This window comes from Diadema setosum, chromosome 9 (genome assembly GCF_964275005.1).
Source record: "Diadema setosum chromosome 9, eeDiaSeto1, whole genome shotgun sequence".
Classification (NCBI taxonomy): domain Eukaryota; kingdom Metazoa; phylum Echinodermata; class Echinoidea; order Diadematoida; family Diadematidae; genus Diadema; species Diadema setosum.
Genome location: NC_092693.1, coordinates 21,762,740 through 21,778,727, shown reverse-complemented (window position 1 = coordinate 21,778,727; position 15,988 = coordinate 21,762,740). Strand labels below are relative to the sequence as shown.

At 37.2% G+C, this 15,988-nt stretch overlaps 1 protein-coding gene across 1 annotated transcript; it reads right to left on the bottom strand.

The window, feature by feature from the left end:
• Positions 1 to 219: 219 nt before the first annotated feature.
• LOC140233138 (UPF0547 protein C16orf87 homolog) lies at positions 220 to 15,988 on the bottom strand. The gene is made up of 5 exons (XM_072313254.1): positions 15,917 to 15,988; positions 9,066 to 9,144; positions 5,242 to 5,342; positions 3,044 to 3,155; positions 220 to 1,481 (listed from the first exon to the last, which is right to left on the bottom strand). The coding sequence occupies exons 1-5, from the start codon at positions 15,986 to 15,988 to the stop codon at positions 1,300 to 1,302; spliced, it is 546 nt and encodes a 181-aa protein (XP_072169355.1). The 3' UTR covers positions 220 to 1,299.

Genomic DNA, 15,988 nt, shown 5'->3' with positions numbered 1-15,988 from the left:
GTGAAGCATGTTACTACATACCGTGTTCTAACTGACCTAGTGTGGTTAATTCTGTAAATATTACCACCTAAAAATGCTGTTTATTTTGTACACAAACAGTTCACTGTTCATACCTATTGTTTGGCCTGCTTGAACTCTTAACCGTTGACTATCTTAAAAGGTTTCTTTCTTTGTTTTTTTTTTTTTAATCTTTTTTCAAATGTTTGTGTGGTAGTTGGCTTTATCACTGCAGAAATTACTTTGGAAACAAAATGAGAAATATCACATATCACTGAATAGCACAGCACAGAGGAGTGAAAACTTATAAATACCACAAATCAGAAATTCAGCGCTTAGCAACTTCTATCTCATCTACATGGCAACAAGACACAAATATAACTAGCAACACTATGCATGACACTGATGATACAAGTACAGGGGAATTCCCGTATTGGAGTGATTATGTGGAATTGACAACTGTTTGTAGACTTAGCAATGGCAACTAAACTGTTTACATTCATTACAATGGTGAGTATCTCCCTTATTCTTGGGCAGTAATAGTGCTGATTCATTATGACATTACATCAAGACAATTTTGCATAGGATTACATACATGTGCAGCAGTGGGTCTGAAAAATACTAACAAAGGTCGCATGAAGTGAGAAACACCATAGGGCAGTGACAAGTGAAATCCATAATATTTTTGGTGACAACACAAATTTCCTCCAGTGCAGTTCAAATGACTGCTTCTTACACATACACATGCTTAGCAGCAACAAGAGTGTCAGACAGTACACGGCGTAACCCTTTGACTGTGACCTGTGGCAGTGTCCCATACAGGCGGTTCATGGCACATAGGATTCACGCATGCAAAGGATTATAACTGCCCTCTTTTCAAGTCTCCTCCTTTGCACTGGCCAAATGTGCTGCCTCTATTACACAAACCCCTCTTTTGAGAGAATTCCACACACCGAAGCCTGGCCGCCAGTACCAAACCAGAAGACGCAGCTGCTGGAGGCACACAAGAATCTCATTTGAAAGTTAGACATCTCCAGAGATTCATCCAACATGGAGCCACACCCAAGTGCGGAGGAAAAGAGCGCCCTCGTACTGTTGGTGAGGATCCTCCCACTTGTTTCAGCGCGCTCTCGGCAGGTGCATGTGGCTCCCACACGCCAAATTGCACGCAGGTTCCCAAGTCCAGCTCTACATCTCAAAGAGTCCGGTTCAGTATATTATGCCACTGGCCCTCAACCAAGGCAGAGCAGATGGAAAACAAATGGAGATGATGGAGCTATGCTCCTCCAATGCCCCAAAGTGTCACGCCTTCTCCGGCAGCCCCTTTCTGGATGTGCTCGCGACTTCGCCCGGGCTGGCGGGCAGCTTAAATGTCTGGCTCTGTATCTTCTCGTTGATTTCTGCCAGGACCACTGCGTAGATGAAGGCCTTGTCCGTGGGGATGTTGGCGTACATGTCAATCTCCTTGTCTTTCTCCTTCTGTTCTGTAAATCCAAACATCCAATATCGCTAACAATGAGTGCTTGACTTCAAAGGGTGTGTACAGTTCTGGTTGAGGTGAGGATTTAGTTTTTAATGTTTTTGAGATATTCACAAACCACTCTATAAGATGTCAAAGAGCATGCAATTCTAAGGGGTATCAACAGTTTATTTGATGAAAATCAGTTTTGAAATGGCTTAGATACCCAAAAACAAGGTGAAACAAAGAGATCCTAATAAAAGGCGTGGCCTGTTGCCTTTTATTATTATCACTTTTTTTGATATCTCAGCCATTTGAAAACCAATTTTCATCAAATAAACATTGAATCCTTCTTAAAATTACAAGCTCTTTCATATTTCATAAGAGGTTTCTCGTTATCTCATTTAGGAATATTCAAAACATGAATCCCCACCTCAACCAGTACTGTACAGTCCCTTTAAATCAGAAAACTTCAGATCAAATACTCAAATATCAAACATACTGGTGAGTGAAGAAGCAATTCTAAGAAAGGGCAATTTGAATTTGATTTTTCAATTTTGTTTCTTGCTTTGTTGAATTTCCATTATTGGTGAAAATTAAACAAACAAACTGCTGGTAATGTCAAACTTGCTGACACATCTAAATACATCTAAACACTAATGCTGTTAACCACAAAGTATTCAAAATGGCACTCGTCTTGAAAACGCCTACAAATAGAAATTCTATGATTTTCAAAAGTTGTATTTCGCATTTGGAGCATCAAAACCTTGTATCTCAAAAATACAAATTTTTGCTTTGTTTGTTTCATTTCCATCTGAGAATATGGCTGGATAGCCCATATATTCAGCTGAGATAGCTGGTCTTCATGGAGTCCAGTTGGATGTAAGGCGGGACCACTTCATCGGGTTATATACCTACCCTGCTCTTTGCGATAAACAAATGAAGCGGGATCTTTTACATGCATGAGACTCTTGCTTGTGCTTGTGACTTTCTCACACATGGAACCTCCATTTTATGTCCTATCTAAGGGACAGAGTGTTTTGCTTCTTACTAGAGGGGAAGGTATGATTACACACAACATTGCTCAGTGCAACCTAGGAACAGAACCGAGGTCCTTTGGATAATGAGGCAGATGCACTATCGACTGAGCTAACTCACTGCTCACAATTACAATACAATACGATACAATTTCTTGTCTTCATCAATTCATTAAAAAGATCAAAGTGAAGATTTGATTGAAAGACAATGGGAAATTTTGAAGACAGTGACACAATCACTTCATCCCATTTACATTACATTTACATTGTCAGTGACGGATATCGCTATGTGGTAATTAAACCGTGTGAACGGTTCATTCTGTACCATTTGGTCAAATCTGGCGAATATTTCACTGTTTGTTTGTGTAAGTTTTCTGCACTTGTTCATAGAGAGTTTTTTTTTTTTTTTTTTTTTTTTAAGCTGAAAGACAAAAGATAACAGGATACAGTTTGAAGGTATGCCTACTGCTCTTTCACTGTTTCATTTAAAATACAAAACCATTAAACATGACATAGAAGTAAGTATACAGAATACCGATGCCCGACATACCAGCACTCGTACCATCTTTGTTTTTATTCTGTGACCCCTTCGGTCGACCCCTCTTCACTTTCTTCTTCTTCGACTTGTCATCACCTTTGTCCCCTGACTTGGAGGTGGATATCTGCAGAAACAAACAAAAGAAAACAACAAAGCAGACAGATTCATTAGAACACCAATAACAACAGAGAACCACATATCACACTAAATGCAACATTTGCCTCAAGGTAGAGAAATGTTGCTTACCCTTTGCGCCTCTAACTTGCAGAATTGATTACTGAAGCAAAAATGGATAAAACATGCACACACTAAAGGGCACACATATTCTTGACTTTGAACTCCATAAAAATTTTGATGGGTGATTATGTCAGGATATCAATCATTTTGATCACCTTTTGTTGAAAGAAAATCATATTAAATGTGGCTGAATGAATGGAAATAGATCAGACACTCCAATTTTTTCTAGTCGCAGATTGACTTTCTGCCTTTACTGATAGACCAATGTCTCTTAAAAGCCTTCTATTGTGTCAAAACCCAAGTGCACGCATTAAAGGGAAGGTAAACCCAAAGAACAATGTGGACTGAGTGAAAGCAGCAACATTAGTAGAACACATCAGTGAAAGTTTGAGGAAAATCGGACAATCGATGCAAAAGTTATGAATTTTTAAAGTTTTGGTGTTGGAACCGCTGGAGGAGGAGACTACTAGAGGATATGACGTATGAGTGGACAACAATACAAAGAAAATATAAAGGAAATTCAACAAAAATTCACTTTTCTAGAATTATAAAAGAGCAATGGACCAACCGCTTTCAGAAAGCAGGGGGAATAATTGCTACTCTTAACATATGTCAACATCAAGTTGATGGAATTTGTAATTTTCATGAAAAATGGATTTTTGCAGAATTTTCTTTATATTTTCTTGGTATTGTTGTCCACTCATACGTCATAATCTCTAGTAGTCTCCTCATCCAGCGGTTCCAACATCAAAACTTTAAAAATTCATAACTTTTGCATCGATTGTCCGATTTTCTTCAAACTTTCACTGATGTGTTCTACTAATGTTGTTGCTTTCACTCAATCCACATTGCTCTTGGGGTTTATCTTCCCTTTAAATCAGATTATGTACCAATAAAAAAAAAAAAAAAGTGAAGTCAAACACTTTGATATCCACACTATGCATGCACCAGGACTGTTGACAGAATGAATATTCTTGTGTACTTTGAATCCTAATATGTGAATGCTGATCAAAGAGAGTGCAAGTCACCCTATTTAGGAAAGTTGCGTAACTTTAAATACACTGCAATGTTTTTAATTTGCTTATATGAATTTGCATCAAAGGATTTGCTACACTGGCATTTAAACATACATTATATTCATATTCAATGTTGTTAATACACAACATAATAATTGAATGCACTTAAAAATTCTCGGATATCAGAACTGTTACTACGCTACAGAAAAATCATACACTACACTACCTCATCGTATTACATAACATAAAATCCTGTCATATAACACAACATCCAGTCGATCTACTACTGAAAATGGCAAGAGAAGCTGTGACATGGTAGCACTAGTCATGCATGAAAGCAGAGGTTGCTGTTCAGCCATCCTTATCAACTGATATTAAAGCTGCCGTGGTTTGTTACACACAGGTCTACAATCTCACAAGACACATGGATACCAGCCAACAACCACCCAAGCTTGCGATCAGTGTGTAGCAATTTAAGTTGACCGGCTTTCCGTAACCTTTACTCAAATAGCTTGGAATACCGTGGTGATCTGGTTTAAAAAAAATAAAAAAGAATAATGATTGTTTCCTACCGAGACTCCGACACTGGAATAGTGTCTTTCATACCTTATCATTCCTTGTGGTTGCTAAGCAATGACACAGAAAGAGGTATCCCATGTCATGGCTGTACAGCATTACACTTAACACTTACAATCTATTGTATTCATTCATTCATTCATTCAGCTCATATCTATGATGAAAAACACACTTATCATGCTACCACTCACAAACACTCACAAATTATTTAGAAGACAACCTTTTGTCTCTAAGCAGGCATCATTTCAACAAAATTACACTGTACTGTATGGCAAACATAAAACACAAAAAAGAAAAAGGTGTGCAAAGGTTTTGGTATGTTTCATGCAAGTCATATCCGCATCCACACTGGAGACTCCTTTCTCTTCTCAGAATACCAACCCGCCGTAAATGGTTCTCAAACTCGCTGGCACTGTAGTAGTCTGGTCTCTCTCTTCTAACACGCTCCGTACGACGTCTCTTCACGCCTGTCCCATCATCATCTGGCGAGAATAAGCATAATATAATATGCAAGATGCGTAAAGTAACTTCCAATTACATCTTGCCATTTCATAAAAGCAAAAAACAAACAAACAAAAGCAGGACTATTTCAACACATCAAATTCTGTGATTTGTCAGCTTAGAGGTGTTAACTTATGTCAACACGTGTACATGTGTTTTACAAATTGGGTCTTGTAAGACAATTTCGGGAGTGGTGGAATTTGCAATCACGAATTATGTATGCTAAAGCATTTTCATGGCACCAAGTATTCAGGGGGAAATTTGCCAAAACGCAGTTGGCAGTATAGACTATGCAACATGTATTTGGCATACTGCACACTGTCCTACATTCAATCGTAAAAGGAAAGCAAAGTAGTGCAGAATTCTTTTTTCTTCATTATTTTCAAAAGAAACAATTTGTATGCAAAAAAGAGGCCATGAATAAGGAAGCTGTAAATTTTTGCCTGAAATATTTGGCAAGCAACTCCAGAAACGACAAACTTCAGACTCTATTGCACTCTCTGACTCCCCAATAAACTTCTCAGCAGGACATCTGAACTGTAACAGTGAATGCATCTGAACAATTGCTACATGCACATGTATACACCACGCTGATCACACAATGGAATCAGTCACTCTTCTTCTCATGAGGCAAACGGGATCTATTGACATTTTAATCTATGCATGATCAAAAGATCTTTGCAAAGAATCTTAAAGAAGGGCAGGAACCATTATTAAGAAAAGAACAAGAGGCCTGGTGGCATGGGGCTCACATGACAGGAGAGGGGTTTCACCTCAAAGGGCACAATATTAAAGCCAAGATTTGATGAATGGACTTTCCAGAACAGATATTGTGCGCTAAGGCCAGGGATATGCAATGTGCACATGCTCACAGACACAGGCTACAACAACCTGTGTAGTATTTCTCCACAGTGGGCATAGCAGCAGTTCTGATCATGGACCCAATATACATGGACATTCATTGTATCGTTAATTAATCCATGCACCTGTGCATCTCAAAAGCACCACAAAGATATTCTTAACATGCTTCACTGCTTTGATCCCATCATTGTCGCCGCCAGCAAGCCAGGAGAAGAACAAGACGGAGGTTTGAGAAATCTAAAACTATATGCGCAGAAGAAAATAACTCACAAAAACCAAGTAAAGTGAATGTGCACTTGTGGTGTATGTTAGGAAATCATGCCTCAAACAATTTCGCTTGGGAGAAGCAGGCAGTTTCTAAAAGAAAGCTAACATTTTGACAGAATGATTATCATTTGTGATCTCAATATTTCACTTTTCTGCAGCTTATTCCAGAGCAAAAATGGATGATAATGGTAGAGAACAGGTATATCTTGCCATTAGGCAAGGTCTTTTAATATATGTGTGCGAAAATGTTTGAATCAGCAATTACCCATCTTTTGACACAAAATTTGTCATGTTCTCAGGTTTTGCTGCTCCTCATCATCTGTATTTATTCAAAGACATTTCCGTCTGAAAAAGGCACATCAGCGAAACAAGACTGAAATGAGGGAAACGATTCTTTTGTTAGTGACGATACATGATCACACAATCGTTATTGTCCAGACACCTGAATGTACTCATTAAGATGCACATAATCATGTGTTGGCGACGATGATTACATCAAAGAAAGACTGCCGTGAACAGTCCATGTATATTAGATCCATGTTCTGATAAACCTGTGACTCCTGTGAGCTACAATGTACCATGAGATGTGTCATCTCATTCACTAAACTTACAAATGTACCGGGTCAGTGTTAAATTACCCGTAATATGAAAAGAAACACAGTGTTGGAACAGTATCTACAATGTATAATCACAGGATTTGCACATTATCACTCAAGATGAACTCATCTGGATTAAGAATAATTCATATGATCGAGGTTTACAAAAGCGTAATTAATCTTATTCAGAAAGACCACGTCATAAAGCTCCCACCAATATACATTTTAGAAATCCAGTCCACTCTTTTGTATCCCATAGTGTGGATGAAATGAAAATAAGCTAAATCATAAACATGAGTCAATTGCTGCTTCACAAGACAACAAGGTCTCAATTTTGAAACCAATGAAAGGTGACAAAACTGCTCCTGTTGAGTAAACTGTAATCGATACAAGTTCTTGTTTGCTGAGTAAGCAAAACAGAAAGTATCAGATGGAGCATATAATGTTTTTTGTGGTTTCTGTTTTGAAGTCATACCATATCTTTACTTTCAGATTGGATCTAGTGGTCATCAGTGTCATAACAGTTTTGGTCTATACTAGATCTTGCATATATACTCCATTCATCACAGATATGATGGTTAGGGTAACACATCACACAGTGAGACATGATTTTTTAAATGGATCTTTCTTCTGACTGTTTTGTTTTATTGTGTATTCATTTTGATTTGCTTGTTTGTTTTGTTTTGTTTTGCTTTGGCCACGGTTGTTCTACATTAACTCTGCTGTGAATAGATATAAGGAAATACTATTTCTATTTATTGCACCATGATTTGCCTATGGCTTATCATTGAGAAATTTTATCATATTGATTAGTTCAATGAGTCATGTTTGCAAATCAAACATACACTGTAGTAGCAAAGCACCAATATTATATTTCATAAAAGCATGCTTCACAAAATTTTCCTTTATGATATTAGGATATGACATGAGTTGAAAATTATAATCTTAACTGTGCATCATAGTTTCATTTGAAAAATTAGAAAAGCATTCTGAGAGCGCAGACCTCCGCCAAGCAAGTCATTTCCACCCCAACTCACATGATGAAAATTTTCCAATTTTCCAAAATGGATACCTTTTGTTTACGTCATCAGCTTCCAGCTGCGCAGCACCTCGCCCTAGCAGAGAACGCGCTTTAGAGCGTGTATGCCAACCTCAAATATGCACTGCTTTAACTCCCACGTTCACTGACCCTATCCGCAAAAAGAAATGAAATCTTTCAAAAATCCATAGAAATTCCCAGATGACTACCAAAATTCAGTCAGCTGTTCCTTGAGTCACTGTCAACCTTTTCTGCAAGTTTCATCCAAATCTGTCTACAACTTTTTGAGTTATTGTTCACACAGACAGACAGACAGACAGACAGACAAACAAACACTGATGAAAACATATTAACCTCCTTCCTTGGCGAATGTTGGAAAATCATTATCAGATAAGACCTTTTGACCCTGCATTTGAAATGTAGTTTGGAAGTCTTTACATTTTTATCTTTGTATAAAATGAAATAATAGATACTTATAAAAAGAGAGACCTAGTTAAACAAGGAACAATTCACATACCAACAAATTTCTCATTTACAATCTAAGTACTGTAAAAGTGGATATTTTCACATGAATTAATATTCGCACTCAGCCCCGTAAGATCAATTTTGCATAACTACTGGGACATATGGCATGCAAAAATATTCGCATGCTTTTATTCTCACGCTAGCTTCTGGTTCTACGAATTGCGCACAAATTTCCACACCTTATATATTTCCACTTATACAGTACCTTTTTTTTTTGTTAAAAAACTGATTTGGAATAAGCATAGCAAAATGAATATGTACATTATTGGTATAACAAAAATAACGTGAATGCATAGTGATATAGTGCATTACAATCATCATAATACACGCACTCATACTAGCATTATCATCTGTATGAATGACCCCAACCTACATTCACAAATTAGGAAAATTGTACCATATCAAGGAATAACTACCTCCATCTGCTTTTGACTGGATCAATCGTTTGCTGAAGAATGAATGGCCACATCTGCACAATTTGCAAGCCACGGGTACCTGAGTAAAGACAGAAATCATTTTGATCATTGCCAAGATGAAGAAAAAGTACATTGTAGTTGTAGTATTGCCTTGTTTGATAAAATTTCTTTAATGAGCAAAGTGTGAAAGAGAATTAAAGCAGACCAGTTCCTTGAGTTCATGCATAATAAAAGTGACAAAACAAAAGTGGGCCTCTGCTTTGACCTTCATTACATTTCACTCTCTTATTCTGTCCAGACATAAAGGGTAAGTCCAGGATGGTTTTCATAATTTCACATCATGTAATACATAAATTGACAGCTCCATTGTATAGATTTGTAGAATTTATTGTGGTCCTCGAGCAGATTTATATCAATACTCTGAAAAACCAAAACATTACATTGAACAAGGATGATGACATAGAGGCTCACATATATGTCAGAAATATAGTAGTTAATGTAATCTCATTACACCTTCTGTGTAAGATTTATGCATGCTTTCTTGCTTCCTTGAGCCCCCACACATGCATTCCTAAGGTGACGCTCTGCCGTGTCACCATCCTTGTTCATTATGATTTGCTATCAATTTTGAAAACATTCTTATTCCTCATCCCAAACACTATAAATTCTGAAACTCTGTACCCAGTACAACCAATATAGTTAATATAGTTGTTTAAATGTAAAAGTCTGAAAAAAACCCTCCGGAGCTCTCCTTTAAGCATGGCATTACTACCTTGTATGCAAGTACCAGGTATGCTGAAACACCCACAGATTTTTTTTTTTTTTTTCAGCTGTCTGAGTGTATGAGGAAGATCTAAACAAACATAAGTACATTATATGTGATTTGTGATGAGTATGAATATTGCACACACTTATAAGTGCACTCACAAACTTAACACTGAAATATTGTGCACGCGTACACTTGTAAACTTGTGTTAATTTACAGGTCTACACAACACGGAGATCCATGACACTGACTAATGTGATCTTACGGTAAACACTGAGGTCAAAGTTTTGTCCTCATTAGACATGGCATTCAGTTCCTGTGTTTTGCAAGTCTTTGAAAAACTGCATACAAAGGTCGTTGCAGTAGGAAATTAATATTACTGCCTCCCCCTTCCTTATGTAGGATATTGCAATATGTTGATTACATAATCAGGACACCCCCCCCCCCCCCCCAGCTTAATACTGGTTAGTGATAGGGTTAGGGTTAAGATTAGGGTTAGGTTTAGGTTTAGAGTTTGGGTTTGGGCTGGGATCAGGTTCAGATTTAGGAGTAGAGTCAGGGGAAGGGGCAGGGTCTGGGTAATTGCTCAGGGGAAAGTTATCCTCTACAGAACATGTTGATTAATTGTAAACTTGATATTTTTGTGCGAGTAATTTTTTGCACTTAGCCGGGTGAGATGAGCTTCACATGTTTTTAATTCTGCGGAATCAAGACACGAACTACTAGAACATACAGCAAGCAGAAATATTTTCAGAAGAGGTTTCTCATTATCTCATCAAAAAATGTTAGAAACCTGAAATTACACGTACATTGTAGGTCTCAACCAAAACCATATGCTCCCTTTAACCTGACACATGTGCCATATGTGTGATTTTGGTACTATACGCTCATTTACAAAATGGAAATAAAGTATTCTGCACAGGTCTATGTAGGCTTACAATGCTCTACACTTACCACTGCTTAATTGAAATGACTCAGGAGTATGACCTTTGCCCCAATTAAAAACTATCCCCAATAAAAGATGTCAGAAAGCGAGTCATCTGTATTCTACACAGAAGTTCAAAGGATGGGCCTACACACCACACCATCACTTGCAAAACCTACAATTTGATTAAAAAAAAAAAAACCAAAATTATCAACAAACTCAGAATAATTACATTGTATGTTCCTCTTCATGAATTCATTAAAGTCAGATATTCTGGCAAAAACCTTTCCACAAGGAAGCTTGGACAATAGTCCAGGGTACTAATATCTATATTGTATTATGTACTGACAAATTTATGAAGTTTTCTATCATGACCTTGCTACTCAAATCACCAGTTTATACTAAATGCATTGCAGTTCTCAGATATACAAGTTTGTATGCATTCCTTGTAACTATTTTGGGGTAAGTCTCTCCAGCAACCTTTGTTTACAAATAAAGTAAGTTTTTGAAATTTTGGTGAACTAGTTTAGATTTCAAAACAAATGAGTCCTCTATGATTGCTCAAATGAGCATTAGCAGTCATGGTAATGTACTGTAAAGTTCATCTACAACTGTACTTTACATGTAGAGTTTTCTTCACTGGTTTTGCAAAGGATTGCAACAATCAACGAAATATCTTCTTTTTCCATATGACTCCACAAATAGTTACATGTAGTGAAAGGCAGAACGAGCAAGAATTCTACTGAGTTACTACTCTAAAACAGTTGAATTCAAGCCTTTTCTCATGATGTTGTATTATACCATTTGGTACTTGAAATCAGAGTTTTGGTCTTGATATACACTAAAGTGTGAACTGGTACACACTGCATCAAGTGACATATATTTAGTAATTGATTCAGTAGAATTACACATTACCAGTGTTTCAGGGTGTTTGATATACAGAAGACATTGTATTTTGTTTTATCCATATTATAACCCAGTGATGTGAAGAAGTAAATTTGAGCAAACAAACACACATACACCTGTATGTACAAGTGTAGGTCTACAATCAACCTTGCCTAAGTTGAATCTACTTGGACTAAAGAAATAGCTATGACTTAGAGAAATTTTGACTTATGAGGAATCAAAACCAACAGAATATAAAGAGAAGAGAACTTGAAAAGACCTTTGACTAGTTAGAAGATGATTATTGGACTTCAGCATGGTTGACTGTATATTAACAAACTGTGTCGGACTCCTGAGGTGAAAGAAATTACAAACTTACAGTTTAGATAATGAATACTCAAGATCTTCAGCACAGAATGCCAGAATGTGCTTTTCCTTCACTCATCCATACTATTTGAGCCATTTTCTGTGCATTATAAAGAAATTCCTAAACTGATTAGATTCTACTAGCATAAGTTGGTAATCTCTCTTTTCTTTATGTATCATTCTCTCTAATATATGTACCTCTGCAGGGGGTCATTTTGAGCAAGATGTTTCTGTCCAAAAACTAGCTATTTTCACTGAACTTTGAAAGGAAACATACATTGGAATGCTGTTTGAAAACACACACATACACACACACAAAATTCATGAATATTACACACTATTTTAATGCCTTTTTTGCCCTAGTGACAGATTTTGATACAAACTAATGTGATATTATTTAACTTTTAAAATTCTATCATATTTTTTTTTTTTCTGTTAAAGGGCTGGAAGTGGAAGAGTGAGGTGGAGTTTACCAACTGGACCAACACTACAACAGACACACTAAAATTCTGCCTCAATATGCATGCACAGCACAGTGCAGTGGAACAATCTAATTCTGAACTCTGCTACAATTTGCATTCATCACTCATGAACATGAACAGGCTACATCACAGGGATCAGCAAATGCACAATGTGAATGATTTGATAAATGACACTACCATGCATTACCATCACTGTGGTTTTGTTGTAATCACAAAATATTCTGTTTTCTCACTTCTTTTTCCATACCGGGGACTACCGGTACGTTATTCACATTGACATGGCTTGACACAAATTAAATCATTTACACCCTGCACTTCTACGAACTTCTACGAAGATACTCAGCAGGATCCATAAGTCAGGATGTAGTGCTGAGGAGTTGAATTTAGGTGCTCATTTGCAGTGCATGCTTGTTGGTGCATTAAAAATATATGGTGCGAGTAAAAATCCAGTTCCTAAGTCTAGATGCTGAATGGAAGAGCTCCCTTGAAGGCCTCCAATGAAGTGGCTTCAAGGGCGTTTTTAGGAAGCCCATTCCAAGCAGTTACTGTGCGTGGAAAAAATGAGTTCAGATAGAGTTGGGTTCGGGTAGGAATTGCAAGCAACTTGTTTGGGTGATACTGTCGTGTGTTGCTAACAATCATGGGTGATGTGTAGTGCTGTGCATTGATGGCTGCCATGTTGTGCTGAATTTTGTACATGAGGAAGAGGCTAGCAGCATTTCTTCTCCTCTTCAGGCTTTCCCATTTAAAGGACAAGTTCACCTTCATTAACATAAGGATTGAGAGAATGTAGCAATATTAGTAGAACACATCATTGAAAGTTTGAGGAAAATCGGACAATCCGTTCAAAAGTTATGAATTTTTGAAGTTTTTGTGCAGTCACCGCTGGATGAGAAGACTACTGCAGTGTATGGTGTCACATGCGTACAACAATATAAGGAAAATATAAAGAGAATTTCACAAAATTTCATCATTAAAAAAGTACACATTCCTTTGACTCGTTACTGACATATGTTATGGGTAATATCATTGCCATTGCCTTTAGAAAGAGGCAAGTCAAGTGCTCTTTTATTAATGCGAAAAAAGTGAAAATATGTTGAATTTTCTTTACATCTTCTTTATACTGTTGTACTCATATGACATCACGAGCCTTAGTAGTCTCCTCATCCAGCGGTTCCAACACAAAAGTTTTAAAAATTCATAACTTTTGCATCGATTGTCCAATTTTCCTCAAACTTTTGCCGATGTGTTCTACTAATATTGCTGCATTATCTCAATCCTTATGTTAATGAAAGTGAACTTGTCCTTTAAAGGGAAGATAAACCCCAAGAGCAATGTGGATTGAGTGAAAGCAGCAACATTAGTAGAACACATCAGTGAAAGTTTGAAGAAAATCGGACACTCGATGCAAAAGCTATGAATTTTTAAAGTTTTGGTGTTGGAACCGCTGGACGAGGAGACTACTAGAGGTTATGACGTATGAGTGGACAACAATACCAAGAAAATATAAAGAAAATTCTACAAAAATCCATTTTTCATGAAAATTACAAATTCCATCAACTTGATATTGACATGTTAGGGGTAGCATTATTATTCCCCCTGCTTTCTGAAAGAGGTTGGTCCATTGCTCTTTCATAATTCTAGAAAAGTGAATTTTTGTTGAATTTCCTTTATATTTTCTTTGTATTGTTGTCCACTCATACGTCATATCCTCTAGTAGTCTCCTCATCCAGCGGTTTCAACACCAAAACTTTAAAAATTCATAACTTTTGCATCGATTGTCTGATTTTCCTCAAACTTTCACTGATTTGTTCTACTAATGTTGCTGCTTTCACTCAATCCAAATTGCTTTTTGGGTTTACCTTCCCTTTAAGTTACACGGACACAATCAGCCTGTCTTTCTAAATTCTATTGAATCTTAGTCTCGTCTCGTCTAGTATAAGTGGTGACTATAAAAATGAGAACGTCCAATTTAGACACTAGACTCCCAAGTAGACTAAGAATTTAAACAGAATGACAGGCTTCAATTTGGTAAACAAACAAATGCAAATGGAGGAAGCAAGCCAATACAAGACTCAAAAGTGAGAGAATTGCTGTTTGCTGTTTGTGGCAAATTCTCTGTTTTTACAACACATCACATTCATCACTCCTGTCAGTGACACCTCTTTCTTTCTTTCTTCTTTCATTTCTTCCGTCAGCCATAGGCGTAGCTGTATGCAGCACCATGTATGCATAATATATTCATACCAACAACACATACCGCTCAGATCAGGGTCCGATCAGACTTGTATACAGGTACAGGTATGGTATTACCAGACAGCATGGTAATTCCGGACATGCACATTTTTGCGTACTGATGACATTCAGTACGTGGGAGACTTCATAGAATAGCCTCACACAACGTTGTGTGGACCGAAATTGAAAAAAAACGTGACATAAAAATGTAAAAAACGCGAAGAAATTCACATTTTACCTCAGATTTATAGTTGACTAACCCACACCTCGTCATAGTTAATATTCATGCATGTTTAAATCACATTTCGTCACTGAAATTCTATGAAATCCCACTCAGCTCACATACAGGAAAAATGCTGAAGATTATAATAGAACAAGTTCACTGATCGATACCGAAAATTTGCAACTATCGTCCTATATAGACCTAAACACAAACGATGCGGAAAGTTGTGCGCTAAGGAAGGGGCCCGCAAGGCCTGCAACTCGTCACCTGCCCTCCCATAGACAAAGCATGTACAATTCGAAAGTCGATTTTTCTTAAGGTTTTATCACGTGAACTGTTTCAAATGTTCAAGATAGACATTTTATGTAAATTTTTTTCGTAAAATACGAAATTTGAGCCTCATTTGCCGATTTTTTCTTTGTCGTCCGCTCGGTGAGAATGTGTACGGTGATTTGTGGGATGAATTGTGATTCTGGTGCAAGGACAAGGTGCGAAAGATGTCGATTTTTCCATTGCGAAAATTGTGTCCGGAATTAAATGCGATTTTACACCCCGCAAAAAGACAACTTTTGGAGAGGGGTAAATTTATAGATCTAAATTTATTTGAAGTCTATTTTCCAAAAATCGGAGAAAATAATTTTCATAATTTTGCCGGTTTTTTAATTTTCAGGAGTTTGTGAATAATTCGTGCTATTTTTGCCCGAATTTTCGTCCACTAAGTACCGAATTGAGAGCCACGAAAAAAAAAGCGTCCGGTGATACGATCAACTCTCCTACGTAGATCGAACAGAGAGAGAGAGAGAGAGAGAGAGTGTGTGGAGGAAAGTACCTACAAGAAAACGAATATATGGGACTATTCTATTCATTATTTCCTAGTAGGGTTCAATGAATTGAAAGACCAATCGTCGTGTATTAGAGAGCGCAAACAACCTCAGTTAACTTTCAAACAAAAAGCACATTTCGTCTTACCTGGTTCTCGCAATTTGGACACTGCTTCACAACCATCTTTTTGATATTCTTGATTCTCGTTACTTTGCCCAT

Bases quoted from the DNA above. Each gene is read 5' to 3' on its own strand.
- LOC140233138 (XM_072313254.1), bottom strand. From the start codon at position 15,988: ATGGGCAAAGTAACGAGAATCAAGAATATCAAAAAGATGGTTGTGAAG. The intron at 5,343-9,065 runs GTAGTTATTCCT...TATTCTCGCCAG, and splicing joins CCAGTCAAAAGCAGATGGAG to ATGATGATGGGACAGGCGTG. The intron at 3,156-5,241 runs GTTGGTATTCTG...TTGTTTCTGCAG, and splicing joins TTGAGAACCATTTACGGCGG to ATATCCACCTCCAAGTCAGG.